The following is a 17,601-nucleotide window of genomic DNA, read 5'->3' as shown; positions in this document are numbered from 1 at the left end:
AGGAAAAAAAATATTTTGATAAAAAATGTTGGGTATTTATTATAGCACAAAGTACAAAATGATGGGGGTTATTTACTAAAGGAAAATCCAGTTTGCACTGCAAGTGCACTTGGAAGTGCAGTCGCTGGAGATCCGAGGGGAACATGCAAGGAAAATAAAAAAAACAGCATTTTAGCTTGCACGTGAGTGGATGATAAAATCAGCAGAGCTTCCCCTCATTTCAGATCTACCCCTTAAGGCCCATACACACGATCGGACTTTTTAAACAACAAACATGCAAATTAGCCGTTTTAAGGCAACATCAGACCGTGTGTACGCTCCATCAAGTGTTTTCGGTTTTCATCTGACTTTTGTTGACTGTGCGAACAGACAGACTTTGACAGCGTAAGTCCGATGGAGCAAAGTCCGATCGTGTGTACAGAAAACCCATCGGATTTTACAAACACGCATGCTCAGAACCAAGGCAAAAAGATCAGACAACAATACAGAAGTTGACCAAAGGTGGCGGGGAAGAGCAGAAAAACCATGTGATTTGGTGAAAGTTGGCTGAAAAAGTCCTGCTGTGTGTATGCAATACAAGTTCACAGCCAACGCCCTTTGTACAGAAATCCACTGGAAAGTTTGTTCAAAGTCCGATCATGTGTATGAGGCTTTACATTGGTAGTCAGTGAGAAGAATGTTCCTTACATTGGTGGACAGTGGGAAGAATGCTCCTTACATTGGTGATCAGTGAGAAGAATGCTCCTTACATTGGTGATCAGTGGGAAGAATGTTCCTTATATTGGTGGTCAGTGGGAAGAATGCTCCTTACATTGGTGATCATTGGGAAGAATGCTCCTTACATTGGTGATCAGTGAGAAGAATGCTCCTTACAATGGGGATCAGTGAGAAGAATGCTCCTTACATTGGTGATCAGTGGGAAGAATGCTCCTTACATTGGTGATCAGTGAGAAGAATGTTCCTTATATTGGTGGTCAGTGGGAAGAATGATCCCTACATTGGTGGTCAGTGGGAAGAATGATCCCTACATTGGTGGTCAGTGGGAAGAATGATCCCTACATTGGTGGTCAGTGGGAAGAATGCTCCTTACATTGGTGGTCAGAGGGAAGAATGTTCCTTATATTGGTGGTCAGTGAGAAGAATGCTCCTTACATTGGTGGTCAGAGGGAAGAATGATCCCTACATTGGTGGTCAGTGGGAAGAATGATCCCTACATTGGTGGTCAGTGGGAAGAATGCTCCTTACATTGGTGGTCAGAGGGAAGAATGCTCCTTACATTGGTGGTCAGAGGGAAGAATGTTCCTTATATTGGTGATCAGTGGGAAGAATGTTCCTTACATTGGTGGTCAGAGGGAAGAATGCTCCTTACATTGGTGGTCAGTGGGAAGAATGTTCCTTATATTGGTGGTCAGTGGGAAGAATGTTCCTTATATTGGTGATCAGTGGGAAGAATGTTCCTTACATTGGTGGTCAGAGGGAAGAATGCTCCTTACATTGGTGATCAGTGAGAAGAATGTTCCTTATATTGGTGGTCAGTGGGAAGAATGCTCCTTACATTGGTGATCAGTGGGAAGAATGTTCCTTACATTGGTGATCAGTGGAAGAAGGTTCCTTACATTGGTGATCAGTGAGAAGAATGTTCCTTATATTGGTGGTCAGTGGGAAGAATGCTCCTTACATTGGTGATCAGTGGGAAGAATGTTCCTTACATTGGTGGTCAGAGGGAAGAATGCTCCTTACATTGGTGATCAGTGAGAAGAATGTTTCTTACATTGGTGATCAGTGGGAAGAATGCTCCTTACATTGGTGATCAGTGGGAAGAATGTTCCTTACATTGGTGATCAGTGAGAAGAATGTTCCTTACATTGGTGATCAGTGGGAAGAATGCTCCTTACATTGGTGATCAGTGGGAAGAATGCTCCTTACATTGGTGATCAGTTGGAAGAATGTTCCTTACATTGGTGGACAGTGGGAAGAATGCTCCTTACATTGGTGATCAGTGAGAAGAATGTTCCTTATATTGGTGGTCAGTGGGAAGAATGCTCCTTACATTGGTGATCAGTAGGAAGAATGCTCCTTACATTGGTGATCAGTGAGAAGAATGCTCCTTACATTGGTGATCAGTGAGAAGAATGCTCCTTACAATGGGGATCAGTGAGAAGAATGTTCCTTATATTGGTGATCAGTGAGAAGAATGTTCCTTGCATTGGTGGTCAGTGGGAAGAATGCTCCTTACATTGGTGATCAGTGGGAAGAATGCTCCTTACATTGGTGATCAGTGAGAAGAATGCTCCTTACATTGGTGATCAGTGAGAAGAATGCTCCTTACAATGGGGATCAGTGAGAAGAATGTTCCTTATATTGGTGGTCAGTGAGAAGAATGCTCCTTACATTGGTGATCAGTGAGAAGAATGTTCCTTATATTGGTGATCAGTGAGAAGAATGTTCCTTACATTGGTGGTCAGAGGGAAGAATGCTCCTTACATTGGTGGTCAGTGGGAAGAATGCTCCTTACATTGGTGATCAGTGAGAAGAATGTTCCTTATATTGGTGGTCAGTGGGAAGAATGCTCCTTACATTGGTGATCAGTGAGAAGAATGTTCCTTATATTGGTGGTCAGTGGGAAGAATGCTCCTTACATTGGTGATCAGTGGGAAGAATGTTCCTTACATTGGTGGTCAGAGGGAAGAATGCTCCTTACATTGGTGATCAGTGAGAAGAATGTTCCTTATATTGGTGGTCAGTGGGAAGAATGCTCCTTACATTGGTGATCAGTAGGAAGAATGCTCCTTACATTGGTGATCAGTGAGAAGAATGTTCCTTATATTGGTGGTCAGTGGGAAGAATGCTCCTTACATTGGTGATCAGTGAGAAGAATGTTCCTTATATTGGTGGTCAGTGAGAAGAATGCTCCTTACATTGGTGGTCAGAGGGAAGAATGTTCCTTATATTGGTGATCAGTGGGAAGAATGCTCCTTACATTGGTGGTCAGTGGGAAGAATGTTCCTTACATTGGTGGTCAGTGGGAAGAATGTTTCTTACATTGGTGATCAGTGGGAAGAATGCTCCTTACATTGGTGATCAGTGGGAAGAATGTTCCTTACATTGGTGATCAGTGAGAAGAATGTTCCTTACATTGGTGATCAGTGGGAAGAATGCTCCTTACATTGGTGATCAGTGGGAAGAATGCTCCTTACATTGGTGATCAGTTGGAAGAATGTTCCTTACATTGGTGGACAGTGGGAAGAATGCTCCTTACATTGGTGATCAGTGAGAAGAATGTTCCTTATATTGGTGGTCAGTGGGAAGAATGCTCCTTACATTGGTGATCAGTAGGAAGAATGCTCCTTACATTGGTGATCAGTGAGAAGAATGCTCCTTACATTGGTGATCAGTGAGAAGAATGCTCCTTACAATGGGGATCAGTGAGAAGAATGTTCCTTATATTGGTGATCAGTGAGAAGAATGTTCCTTGCATTGGTGGTCAGTGGGAAGAATGCTCCTTACATTGGTGATCAGTGGGAAGAATGCTCCTTACATTGGTGATCAGTGAGAAGAATGCTCCTTACATTGGTGATCAGTGAGAAGAATGCTCCTTACAATGGGGATCAGTGAGAAGAATGTTCCTTATATTGGTGGTCAGTGAGAAGAATGCTCCTTACATTGGTGATCAGTGAGAAGAATGTTCCTTATATTGGTGATCAGTGAGAATAATGTTCCTTACATTGGTGGTCAGAGGGAAGAATGCTCCTTACATTGGTGGTCAGTGGGAAGAATGCTCCTTACATTGGTGATCAGTGAGAAGAATGTTCCTTATATTGGTGGTCAGTGGGAAGAATGCTCCTTACATTGGTGATCAGTGAGAAGAATGTTCCTTATATTGGTGGTCAGTGGGAAGAATGCTCCTTACATTGGTGATCAGTGGGAAGAATGTTCCTTATATTGGTGGTCAGTGGGAAGAATGCTCCTTACATTGGTGGTCAGTGGGAAGAATGCTCCTTACATTGGTGGTCAGTGGGAAGAATGCTCCTTACATTGGTGATCAGTGGGAAGAATGTTCCTTATATTGGTGATCAGTGGGAAGAATGCTCCTTACATTGGTGGTCAGTGGGAAGAATGTTCCTTACATTGGTGGTCAGTGGGAAGAATGTTTCTTACATTGGTGATCAGTGGGAAGAATGCTCCTTACATTGGTGATCAGTGGGAAGAATGTTCCTTACATTGGTGATCAGTGAGAAGAATGTTCCTTACATTGGTGATCAGTGGGAAGAATGCTCCTTACATTGGTGATCAGTGGGAAGAATGCTCCTTACATTGGTGATCAGTTGGAAGAATGTTCCTTACATTGGTGGACAGTGGGAAGAATGCTCCTTACATTGGTGATCAGTGAGAAGAATGTTCCTTATATTGGTGGTCAGTGGGAAGAATGCTCCTTACATTGGTGATCAGTAGGAAGAATGCTCCTTACATTGGTGATCAGTGAGAAGAATGCTCCTTACATTGGTGATCAGTGAGAAGAATGCTCCTTACAATGGGGATCAGTGAGAAGAATGTTCCTTATATTGGTGATCAGTGAGAAGAATGTTCCTTGCATTGGTGGTCAGTGGGAAGAATGCTCCTTACATTGGTGATCAGTGGGAAGAATGCTCCTTACATTGGTGATCAGTGAGAAGAATGCTCCTTACATTGGTGATCAGTGAGAAGAATGCTCCTTACAATGGGGATCAGTGAGAAGAATGTTCCTTATATTGGTGGTCAGTGAGAAGAATGCTCCTTACATTGGTGATCAGTGAGAAGAATGTTCCTTATATTGGTGATCAGTGAGAAGAATGTTCCTTGCATTGGTGGTCAGTGGGAAGAATGCTCCTTACATTGGTGATCAGTGGGAAGAATGCTCCTTACATTGGTGATCAGTGAGAAGAATGTTCCTTATATTGGTGGTCAGTGAGAAGAATGCTCCTTACATTGGTGGTCAGAGGGAAGAATGTTCCTTATATTGGTGATCAGTGGGAAGAATGTTCCTTACATTGGTGATCAGTGAGAAGAATGTTCCTTATATTGGTGGTCAGTGAGAAGAATGCTCCTTACATTGGTGGTCAGAGGGAAGAATGTTCCTTATATTGGTGATCAGTGGGAAGAATGCTCCTTACATTGGTGGTCAGTGGGAAGAATGTTCCTTACATTGGTGGTCAGTGGGAAGAATGTTTCTTACATTGGTGATCAGTGGGAAGAATGCTCCTTACATTGGTGATCAGTGGGAAGAATGTTCCTTACATTGGTGATCAGTGAGAAGAATGTTCCTTACATTGGTGATCAGTTGGAAGAATGATCCTTAAGGCCCATACACACGATTGGACTTTTTGAAGAAAAACATGTAAATTAGCTGTTTTAAGGCAACATCCGACCGTGTATACGCTCCATCGGACAAACTTTTTTGGTTTTTATCGGACAAAAGTTCGATCTGCAAACAGACAAACTTTTCAGCAACATAAGTCCGATGGAGCAAAGTCCGATCGTGTGTACAGAAAATCTTTGAGTGAGTCCAGAGTACATGCTCAGAACCAATGCAAAAGATCAGACAATAATACATAAGTTGACCAAAGGTGGCAGTAAAGAGCAGAAAAACCTACATGATTTGGTGAAAGTTGGCTGAAAAAGCCAGGTCGTGTGTATGCAATACAAGTTCACGGCCAACGCCCTTTGTACAGAAATCCACTGGAAAGTTTGTTCAAAGTCCGATCGTGTGTATGAGGCTTTAGATTTACAGCAGCTGCACTTCCAAGTGCACTTTCAGTGCAAAGTGGATTTGCCTTTCGTAAATAACCCCCATTGTGTTTTTTTTTTTTCAAAATTGCTGCTCTTCTTTTGTTTATAGCACAAAAAAAAAACAAAAAAAAAAAACAAAACAAAAAAAAGCAGAGGTGATCAAATACCACCAAAAGAAAGCTCTATTTGTGTGTGTGTGTGTGTGTGTGGGGGGGGGGGCATCAATTTTGTTTGGGTACAGCGCTGCACGGACACGCAACTGTCAGTTAAAGCGACGCAGTTCCGTATCGCAAAAAGTGGCCCGGTCATTGAGCAGCCAAATCTTCTGGGGCTGAAGCGGTTAAAAAAAAAATCCATCTCACGATGTCCTGCTGAATACTGTACTGTATATCCCAGTGCAAATAAAAGATACACCCCATGGTGACTGGTGGACAGACAGAGATAATAGACGACGGTGACACAGATAAGCGCGGTCACATTGGTGACACAACACGGTAATGTTGTAACGCAGTCTGCTGGGGGAAGTTACACAACACACTGTACAATGTTACTGTGCCACGCTGACCCGTCCCTATTGTGTTTGGAAATGAGGCAATAAGGGGAGAGGTAACAAACATCACATAACAGGCAATCGTTTCATCACGGAGGTCACATCGACCAACCGTTATCATTTATAAAAAGAGACGTAATAGTGCGGATCCTCCACGGTGAAGGGTGACGCCAATGCTGCATATATAAAACTCCTATATAGGACTACAAAAGTGAAAGTGAAAATAAAATAAAAGCATCTCCTTTATTCGATCTCAGAGGAAACAGAAGAATACGTCCCTAATCCCTATTAGTGTTCTTACCAGAGGAGCCAGACGGAGGTCCAGACTTCTACTGGATGCCTTGTTGGCTTTACCATTGATGGTGCCGTCTCCTTCTCCCGATGTCTGTGCCAGATCTGTGGGCCGAGCCCCTTCTTCCCTACATCGCCCAACCAGTTTTACCAGTACTGCTTTCTAGGGTAAGCCCCGCCCATTTCCTGGCAAAACCACGGGTGGAGTTTTCTCCAAGCAAAATGTTTTGTTTCGTTTTAGATTTAGTGAGAAAGAGTTACACCAGCCATACAGGGGGTCTGTTTTTTTTTTTTGTCCAGCTGGTGGGTTAAATTAAAAAAACAAAAAAAATAAAAAATAAAAATAAAAAACACACAAGAGGATCCACACATTAGAGGTGGATGGAGGAATCCTCCCCGCTGCATCATCGTATTCAGACAGCGGAGACGTTTCCCACTCCCCTACTGTCAGAATACACAGATCGGTGCTGCAGCCACTGATTGAGTCGCTTTTATTTGATAGGGCGGTTAAAGCGGGTCTTCACTCTCCAAAACCTTATTCCTCCACTCCACCCCACATCTGGTCCCCTTCATCAGTGGTCTCCAAGCCGCAGCCCTGGCCTACATTTATCTGGCCCTTGGGGCACTATCCCTCCCACTGATACAAGGCACTATCCCTTCCACAGACACTAACGACGGGGCACTAGTCCTCTCGCCGACACCAACGACGGGGCACTAGTCCTCTCGCCGACACCAACGACGAGGCACTAGTCCTCTCGCCGACACCAACGACGAGGCACTAGTCCTCTCGCCGACACCAACGACGAGGCACTAGTCCTCTCGCCGACACCAACGACGGGGCACTAGTCCTCTCGCCGACACCAACGACGGGGCACTAGTCCTCTCGCCGACACCAACGACGGGGCACTAGTCCTCTCGCCGACACCAACGACGGGGCACTAGTCCTCTCGCCGACACCAACGACGGGGCACTAGTCCTCTCGCCGACACCAACGACGGGGCACTAGTCCTCTCGCCGACACCCACGACGCAGCACTAGTCCTCTCGCCGACACCAACGACGCGCCACTAGTCCTCTCCCCGACACCAATGACGCGCCACTAGTCCTCTCGCCGACACCAACGACGCGCCACTAGTCCTCTCGCCGACACCAATGACGCGCCACTAGTCATCTCGCCGACACCAACGACGGGGCACTAGTCCTCTCGCCGACACCAACGATGGGGCACTGGTCCTCTCGCCGACACCAACGACACTAGTCCTCCCACTGATACAAGGCACTAACCCTCACACAGACTTCAACCGTTGAGCAATAATTCCTCTACTGACACAAACAGTGGGGCACGATTCCCGCCACTGAACAACAACGTTGGGGCACTATTCCTCCCAGTGACTTCAATGATGGGGCACTATTATTTCCACTGACACCAATGATAAGGCACTATTCTTCTCACTGACACCAACGAAGGGCCCACTATTCCTCCCAGTGATATAAATTATAAGACCCTACTCCTGATGGTAGAGTCATAATTTGGTTTAAACACTATGAAAACATGGCTCCATCCTGCCTTGTATCACCGGTTCAGGCTGGTGGTGGTGTAATGGTGTGGGGGATATTTTCTTGGCACACTTTGGTCCCCTTAACACCAATTTATCATTGTTTAAACCCCACGGCCTACCTGAGTATTGTTGGTGACCATGCCCATCTCTTTATGGCTACAGTGTCCCCATCTTCTGATGGCTCCTTCCAGCAGGATAATGTCACAAAGCTCCAATCAAATCACCACTGGACAATGAGATCACTGTCCTCCAATGGCCTCCACACTCACCACATCTCATCCAATAGAGCACCCTTGGGATGTGGTGGAACGGGAGATTGGCATCATGGATGCGCAGCTGACAAATCTGCAGCAATTGCGTGATGATATCATGTTACTATTGAGCAAAATCTCTGAGGAATGTTTCCAACACCTTGTTGTACACAAAGAATTAAGGCAAAAATGGGTCAGACTCAGTATTAGCAAGGTGTACCTAATAAAGTGGCCGGTGAATGTGTGTCTTCTGCATTTTTTTTTGGAGCACTGTGATCTGAAATTTTGCTGCAATTAGATAAGCTTTCCAAAAATAAAAATAAAAAGTATGCAAACTGCACAAATGAACAAAAAATAAAACTTACCTCTATCAGTGGTAGCTCTGGGAGCCTCGGACCAAACGCGGTCATCATTAGAGGACATGACCAATCCCCTCGTGCGATGGCCCCCCTGTCTGCTAGATAACCCAGAGTAGACACTAAGGTCACAACGGGGGCTGTACCTCCTGACCCCGGCACACAGGGCCCAGGCTATTCCGGAAAATCCCAGCGTATGGACATAGAGGGGGCAGATCATGCTAAACATGCAGGGCTAGTTCCCCATCTCTCATAGACAGAAAGATATTCTTCCGGGCAAAAGGGAGAAAACTGCAAATAACAAAAAACACAAAAAAAAACAAAAATTACCTGTCTGAAAATTAACAAAAAAACAAAAACAAAATAAAAACAAAATGAAAATAATAAAAATTAAATCAACACAGGATAAAAAGGAAACAAAAAACATAAAAGTGTGAGGTTGGAGATGCACACGGAGATTGCAGCACGTGGGATGAGCAATCGAAGTCACCGAATTCCAACATCCACGCCCAGGATCTCGGAGCGTGATGAGCATTGATGATCACTGCCCCGATTATCTGTGTAGATTTCCCCGGTCACACTTGCCCGCTACTAGCTCTCCTCTCCTCTCCTCCTGTAGCTCTCCTCCCCTTCTGCGACAGTGCGTGAGAAAAAGGAATGCCGATAACCGGCATGTCTGTTTACATGGGCGGCACAGTGGTTAGCACTTTCACTTAGCAGCAAAAGGGTCGCTGGTTCGAATCCCAACACTACCTGCGTGGAGTCTGCATGTTCTCCCTGTGCCTGCGTGGGTTTCCTCCGGGTACTCTGGTTTCCTCCCACACTCCAAAGACATGCTGGTAGGTTAATTGGCTTCTGTCTAAATTGGCCCTAATATGTGTATGTGAGTTAGGGACCTTAGATCGTAAGCTCCTTGATGTGAATGTACACTGTATATGTGAAGTGCTGCGTAAATTGATGGCGCTATACAAGTAGCTAAAATAATTTAAAAAAAAAAGCGATCAGATGTGATTGGACACAGCTGATCACATGGTACAGGGCTGCTGTAATTGGCCCTGTACCGAAACCTGTGAACAGCTGGACATTCATAGGCCAATGAGAAAAATGCACTGTATCCATCTTCCGCCATACTGGAGGTGGTTAAAGCGTAGGTCCGCCCACCGCTGGGGAAAAAAAAAAAAAAAAAAAAAAACAGCAGCTACACATACTGCAGCCGCTGGCTTTTAATAAATGAGACAATTACCTGTCCTGGAGTCCAGTGATGTCAGGACCATAGCTGATGTTTCCATCAGCTGGTTGGGTGCTGCCGCCTGCCGCCACCATTGCGGGTAAGGGAACTTTACTCGCCTTTCGGCTTCATGCCGGGAACCCTACTGTGCATGCGCAAGCAGGGCCGGTGCTACCACTAGGCAAACCAAGCAGCCGCCAAGGGTGCCCGGCTGCTGGTTTGCATTCTCTGCAGGCTGAAGCATGCAACTAACTCAGTCTGACCGGTAGTGTAATAAGAGGTGCAGCAGAGTACTGGAGCCAGTGCTAGAGGAAGCAGAGCCGATGCTTCCTGTACAGCGGCACCTTCTGTCACACGGGCAAAGCAAAGGGGGTGGCGTCACCCCCTTTGCAAGGGGGCGGCAAAATTAGGTTTCGTCTACGGTGTCAAAAATCCTTGCACCAGCCCTGTGCATAAGGCTCTGCTCCTCTCTCCTACTGGCCTGGGAAGAGGAGGGAGTCGAGCAGTGACGTCAATATCCGCGGCTGTGGGAACGGGATACCTGTCTTTGACCCCCCCTCCCCCCCCACCCTGAAAGGTGCCAGTTGTGGCACTGGGGGGGGGGGGGGGGGGGGATGAGCAGACGTTCCACTTTTGGGTGGAACTCTGCTTTAAAGAGAATATTTAATGCCCCTCCCAAAAATATATAAAAGTCAGCAGCTGTAAATATAAATACCATAGCTGCTGACTTTTCCCCTGGGCCATTCTTACCCAGGCTTCAGGTCCCTGGCGCTGCCTTCTGGTGGTGAGGCCTCCCAGAAGGCTGCAGGCCAAGGAGGGCCTAGGCCAGGGTTCTCCAAACTTTGTAAACAAAGGGCTTGTTTATGGTCCTTCAGAATTTAGGGGGTCCAGAGTGGCCAGCGAAAGTAAAAAATACACAGCAACAGTAGAAGTGAAAAAATTAAATAAAAATTACAGTTCCTGTAGCTAGTAGAAGGAGACATAGTGTCCCATCACTGGTGCCAGTGGGAGGAATAGTGTCCCATCACTGGTGCCAGTGGGAGGAATAGTGCCCGATCACTGGTGCCAGTGGGAGGAATAGTGTCCCATCACTGGTGCCAGTGGGAGGAATAGTGCCCGATCACTGGTGCCAGTGGGAGGAATAGTGCCCGATCACTGGTGCCAGTGGGAGGAATAGTGCCCGATCACTGGTGCCAGTGGGAGGAATAGTGTCCCATCACTGGTGCCAGTGGGAGGAATAGTGCCCGATCACTGGTGCCAGTGGGAGGAATAGTGCCCGATCACTGGTTTCCAAAGACGGGATAACATTTACAAAGCATGTGAACAACAAGTACAGAACGGCTTTAATTCCACAAAATATGAGGAAAATTTTGTAACACAACATGTAGTTTTCCTCATGAGAGTGAATCATGTGACAATATAAACTGTTGATTTGGCACCAAAGCAATTGTTCTAGGAGTCACATTTATTTGCTTAATACAAATTTTGATGCGTAAAACTAGTATGAAACCCCAATCTTTATTTTTTATTTTTTTAAAGCTTAAAATGGTTGTAAACCCTTACAAACCACTTTGATCTACAGGTAAGCCTAGATTAATGCCGCGTACACACGAGTGGACTGTATGGCGTACTTAGTCCGTTGAAACACATTTCAGCGGACAATCCACTCGTGTGTGGGCTTCAGCTGACTTTTTCAGCGTGCAGTCCGGAGTACTAAGAATTTCGGATTTTCCAAAAATCTGTCCGTCGTACTTTGGTTTCAGCGGACAATACGGTCGTCAGTATGCTAGTTCGACGGACTAAGAATGGCGCATGCCCAGAAAGGATTTACACGGCGGAAGGGTGCTTTGCTGTGTCTTGGACTTCCTATTTCTAGTCCCGTCGTACGTGCTGTACACGTCATCGCGCAAGCTTTCGACGGACTGTTTGTGTATCCGTGTGTGGTCAAGTCCGTTCAGTGGAAACTACGACGGATTGTCCGTCGGATTGTATGACAGACTAAGTACGCCATACAATCCGCTCGTGTGTATGCGGCATAAGGCTTACCTGTAGGTCCAAGAAATATCTCCTAAACGGTTTAGGAGCTATTTACAAAGGACAGGCACCTCGGCCTACGGCGCATGCGCTGTAGACCGCGGCGTGCAAGCGCACTGAGCGTGCCGCAGTTAACGGCGATATGCCGCGAGTGGCGGCTCCCGTGCACATGCGTGGGAGTGACGTCATCGCGGCTCCGTCGAATGACAGCGCCGGAGCAGCGAGACCCACCAAGAAGATGGACGCTCCGTACACAAGGGGACAGCGGTGACTTCGCTGGCTCCTGTGCCAGGTAAGTGACACATAATGGACTACTATGCGATGCATAGTAGTCCATTATGCATTACCTTTGCAGGGAATCAAAGAGGAAGTAAACCCATCAGGATTTACTTCCTCTTTAACCACTTCCCAACCGCCGCACGACGATGTACGTCGACAGAATGGCATTATGCATTACCTTTGCAGGGAATCAAAGAGGAAGTAAACCCATCAGGATTTACTTCCTCTTTAACCACTTCCCAACCGCCGCACGACGATGTACGTCGACAGAATGGCACGGGCAGGCATAAGGGCTTACATGTACGTCCTTGCCTTCCCTGCGGCGGTCGGTATTCGTTCGGGAGCGATCCGGGATGAGGGGGCGGCCATTCATTCATGGCCACCCCCTCGCGATCGCTCCCGACGAATAGAAATCCATCGTCACATCACTTCCTCTCCTGTAATGTAAACACAGGAGAGGAAGTGATGTAATCTCTCCTCCGTGTCGGTATTTTTCGTTCCGACACCGAGGAGAGAGGATCGGTGAGTTGCACCAACACGACACTACACAGTAGAACATGCCAGGCACACTCACACCCCCCCGATCACCCCCCCAATTACCCCTGCCCCCCAGTCACAGTGACACCAATGTCATTTTATTTTTTATTTTATTTATTTATTTTTTTGCATTGGTGTCATTTGTGACTGTAATAACTGTTAGGGCAGTTAGGGTTAGCCCCCTTTAGTTCTAATGTACCCCCCTAACCCCCCCAATAAAGGTTTAACCCCGTGATCACCCCCCGTCGCCAGTGTCACTAAGGCTGGGTTCACATTGCAGCGGTTTATGAGAACGAATGTGATTCGCACCGCACTGCAGTGCAAATCACATCCGATCTCTGTGCGATTCGAGTTCAGCCATACAGATAGTATGGCTGAATTCGTGTCGCACCCGCCGCACATTCGCACGGGACCCTTTTTTTGGCCCGCAGCAGAATCGGATCGCATGGGTGTTCACACCATGCGATCCGAGTTTGCAGATCGCACTGCGATATGCGAACTGATCTGGGGGTGTCATTAACATTTCACTGACACTCCCAGCAGTTCGCATAGGGCAGTGTGAACTGCCGCCGGGAGGCATGCGATGCGGGAACCCGCCGCGGATTCGTGGCGTTCCCGCATCGCTCCAGTGTGAACCCAGCCTAATAAGCGATCGTTTTTCTGATCGCTGTATTAGTGTCACAGGTGACGCTAGTTAGGCAGGTAGGTATTTAGGTTCGCCGCAGCTTTTTATAGCGCCAGGGACCCCCATATACTACCTCATAAAGCCCCCTGATTGCCCCCTAGTTAACCCTTTCACCAGTGATCACCATATAACGGTTACAGGTGACGCTGGTTGGTTAGTTATTTTTTTATAGTTTCAGGGCACCCGCCATTTATTACCTAATAAAGGTTTAACCCCCTGATCACCCGGCGGGTGTCATTTGTGACTGTAATAACTGTTAGGGCAGTTAGGGTTAGCCCCCTTTAGTTCTAAGGTACCCCCCTAACCCCCCCAATAAAGGTTTAACCCCGTGATCACCCCCCGTCACCAGTGTCACTAAGGCTGGGTTCACATTGCAGCGGTTTATGAGAACGGATGTGATTCGCACCGCACTGCAGTGCAAATCACATCCGATCTCTGTGCGATTCGAGTTCAGCCATACAGATAGTATGGCTGAATTCGTGTCGCACCCGCCGCACCCGCCGCAAACTCGCACAGGACCCTTTTTTTGGTCCGCAGCAGAATCGGATCGCATGGGTGTTCACACCATGCGATCCAAGTTTGCAGATCGCACTGCGATATGCGAACTGATCTGGGGGTGTCATTAACATTTCACTGACACTCCCAGCAGTTCGCATAGGGCAGTGTGAACTGCCGCCGGGAGGCATGTGATGCCGGAACCCGCCGCGGATTCGTGGCGTTCCCGCATCGCTCCAGTGTGAACCCAGCCTAATAAGCGATCGTTTTTCTGATCGCTGTATTAGTGTCACAGGTGACGCTAGTTAGGCAGGTAGGTATTTAGGTTCGCCGCAGCTTTTTATAGCGCCAGGGACCCCCATATACTACCGCATAAAGCCCCCTGATTGCCCCCTAGTTAACCCTTTCACCAGTGATCACCATATAACTGTTACAGGTGACGCTGGTTGGTTAGTTATTTTTTTATAGTTTCAGGGCACCCGCCATTTATTACCTAGTCTCACTAGTGTACCCCTAAATTTAGGGGTGTCTACTTTCCAAAATGGGGTCATTTGGGGGGGGTTTGTGCCATCTTGGCATTTTATGGCCTTCAAAACTGTAACGCCCTTAGAAAGCCTGAAGGCGGTGCTTGGTTTTCGGGGCCCCGTACGCGGCTAGGCTCCCAAAAAGTCCCACATATGTGGTATCCCCGTACTCAGGAGAAGCAGCAGAATTTATTTTGGGGTGTCATTTCACATATGCTTATAGCATGTGTGAGCAATATATCATTTAGTGACAACTTTGTGTAAAAAAAAAAAAAAATTTTTTTTTGTCATTATTCAATCGCTTGAGGCAAAAAAATAAAATATTCAATGGGCTCAACATGCCACTTATCAATTTCCTTAGGGGGTCTACTTTCCAAAATGGGGTCATTTGGGGGGGTTTTGTACTGCCCTGCCATTTTAGCACCTCAAGAAATGAGATAGGCAGTCGTAAACTAAAAGCTGCGTAAATTCCAGAAAACGTACCTTAGTTTGTAGATGTGACAACTTTTGCGCAAACCAATAAATATACAATTATTGACTTTTTTTTTACCAAAGACATGTGGCTGAATACATTTTGGCCTAAATGTATGACTAAAATTGAGTTTATTGGATTTTTCTAATAACAAAAAGTAGAAAATATCAATTTTTTTCAAAATTTGCGGTCTTTTTACGTTTATATCGCAAAAAATAAAAATCGCAGAGGCAATCAAATACCATCAAAAGAAAGCTCTATTTGTGGGAAGAAAAGGACGCAAATTTTGTTTGGGTACAACATTGCATGACCGCGCAATTACCAGTTAAAGCAGCGCAGTGCCAAATTGTAAAAAGACCTCTGGTCATTTACCAGCAAAATGGTCCGGTCTGAAAGTGGTTAAAGGGCCATTTTTTACATTTTTTTTATATTGCATTTTAGTGTAAATATGAGATCTGAGGTCTTTTTGACCCCAGATCTTATATTTAAGAGGTCCTGTCATGCTTTTATTCTCTATTATGCCCTGTACACACGGACATTCCAACCAAAAAAATCCATCTGATTTTGTCCGAAACTGGTGTTGCATACACACAGTCGGACAAAGTTGTCGGGAAAATCCGATCGTTCAGAACGTGATGACGTTCGTTACGTACAACGGGACTACGTAGATGCTAGTAGCCAATAGCTTTGGTCTTGTAATTTGATCTGAGCATGCGTGGCACTTTGTCTGTCGGAATTCTCTACAAACAATCGGAAAAAGTCTGATCGGATTTTTTTGTCCGAAAATGTTAGATCCAGCTCTCAAATTTTTTTTCCGTCAGAATTTCCAACAGAAAAAGTCTGATAGAGCCCACACACGATCAGATTTTCTGACAATATATTCCGATCTGACCTTTTCCGTCGGAATTTCCGACCGTGTTTACATCCCTTGTAATAGGAATAAAAGTGACAAAATTTTTTTAAACATGCCCGCCGAGCTCGCATGCAGAAGCGAATGCATACGTGAGTAGCACCAGCATGTGAAAACCACACATGTGAGGTATTGTCGCGATCGGTAGAGCGAGAGCAATAGTTCTCAGAAACATTCATAACTCAAAACGTGCAACCTGTAGAATTTTTTTTTTAAACTTCGCCTATGGGGATTTTTAAGGGTAAAAGTTTGTTGCCATTCCACGAGCGGGAGCAGTTTTGAAGCGTGACATGTTGGGTATGAATTTACTCGGTGTAACGTTATCTTTCACAATATAAAAAAAAAAAAATTGGGCTAACTTTACTGTGTATTTTTTTTCCCCCAAAAAAAGTGTGTATTTATTTATAAAGTGTGCTTTTAAGACCGCTTTGCAAGTACGGTGTGACAGAAAGTATTGCAACGACCGCCATTTTATTCTCTAGGGTGTTAGAAAAAAAATGTATAATGTTTGGGGGTTCTAAGTAATTTTCTAGCAAAACTTTAACTTGTAAGCAACAAATCGGCCAGTTCTCGTACCAGACGTTAAAGAGGAAGTAAACCTTGACGAGTTTACTTCCTCTTTGATTCCCTGCAAAGGCAAAGCATAATGGACTACTATGCATCGCATAGCAGTCCATTATGTGTCACTTACCTGACACAGGAGCCAGCGATGTCACCGCTGTCACCTGTAGTCCGGAGCATCCATCTTCTTGGTGGGTCTCGCTGCTCCGGCGCTGTGATTTGCCGGAGCAGAGATGACGTCACTCCCGTGCATGCGCACGGGAGCCGACACTCGCGGCATATCGCCGCGATCTGCGGCTTACCCAGTGCGCCTGCACGCCGCTGTCTACGGTGCATGCGCCGAAGACAGCAGTGGCTGTCTTCAGGTAAATATCTCCTAAACCGTATAGGTTTAGGAGATATTTCTTGGACCTACAGGTAAGCCTTAATCTAGGCTTACCTGTAGGTCAAAGTGGTTTGTAAGGGTTTACAACCCCTTTAAGAGCTATTGGCGGAAGTGACGTTTTGACATTGTTTCCGCCCTGCAATGATATGGAGACGGATGGGGGCCATCTTCCCCCTCACTCGTCTCCATGTCAGGCTAGGAAAAGGATCTGATCGCCTCCGCCACTGCCAATGGCTCCGGTAAGCGGCGGAGGGTACCGTAGCGTGGCGGGAGGTGGGTCCCTCTCCCGCAGCTGGAAAAAGGTGATCTCACGGCGAATCCACCACAGGGGCCACTTTTATCTTGAAGCGGACCGCCCGCTGAAGAAGTGGCTGACCAATAGCAGAGAGCAGTGCGATTCGCGCAAGCGCGCCTGGCCGTGAAGCCATAAGCTGTCACGGCCAGGTGTCCACAGTTGCTATGATGTCGCTGGTGCACAGGAGAGGTGGGGGAGAGGAGCGAGGATCATGGGACAGGTGAGTGTCTGTTTATCAAAAGTCAGCAGCTATGCTTTTAATAAACTAAAAAAAAAAAAACAGGTGGAACTCCGCTTTAAGGTTTCTTAGCAACTTGAAGTGTCAGCTTCCTCCATAAATTTTCTATAGGCATAAGGTCTGGGGACTGGCTAGGCCAGTGTTTCTCAACTCCTGTCCTCAAGGCGACCCAACAGGCCATGTTTT

The 17,601-nt window shown here is 46.3% G+C and overlaps 1 protein-coding gene and 1 long non-coding RNA gene across 4 annotated transcripts in view; one reads left to right on the top strand and one right to left on the bottom strand.

Annotated features, from left to right (window-relative positions):
- The window catches only part of LOC143934497 (nicotinamide/nicotinic acid mononucleotide adenylyltransferase 1-like), a 72,006-nt gene that overhangs the window by 22,804 nt on the left and 31,601 nt on the right, over window positions 1-17,601 (bottom strand). Inside the window, exon 2 of one of the 3 annotated variants that reach the window (XM_077458155.1) lies at window positions 8,782-9,063. The exons of 1 other annotated variant lie outside the window; for it this stretch is intronic. In XM_077458155.1, the coding sequence (XP_077314281.1) occupies window positions 8,782-9,001 (220 nt within the window). In that variant the 5' untranslated portion in view covers window positions 9,002-9,063. Of the gene's footprint in view, window positions 1-6,617; window positions 6,782-8,781; window positions 9,064-17,601 lie in introns of those variants that run through there. One more of the 3 variants, XM_077458157.1, reaches the window with a different exon arrangement.
- Window positions 1-17,601, top strand: part of LOC143934500 (uncharacterized) — a 95,451-nt gene that overhangs the window by 60,125 nt on the left and 17,725 nt on the right. The window lies entirely within an intron of this gene.

The sequence above is a fragment of the Lithobates pipiens genome, unplaced genomic scaffold (assembly GCF_037356315.1).
Source record: "Lithobates pipiens isolate NorthernLeopardFrog02 unplaced genomic scaffold, aLitPip1_a1.2 Scaffold_27, whole genome shotgun sequence".
In the NCBI taxonomy this organism is placed as follows: Eukaryota; Metazoa; Chordata; class Amphibia; order Anura; family Ranidae; genus Lithobates; species Lithobates pipiens.
The sequence above is the reverse complement of the archived record's forward strand: the minus strand, read 5'-3'. Positions and strand labels throughout refer to the sequence as shown.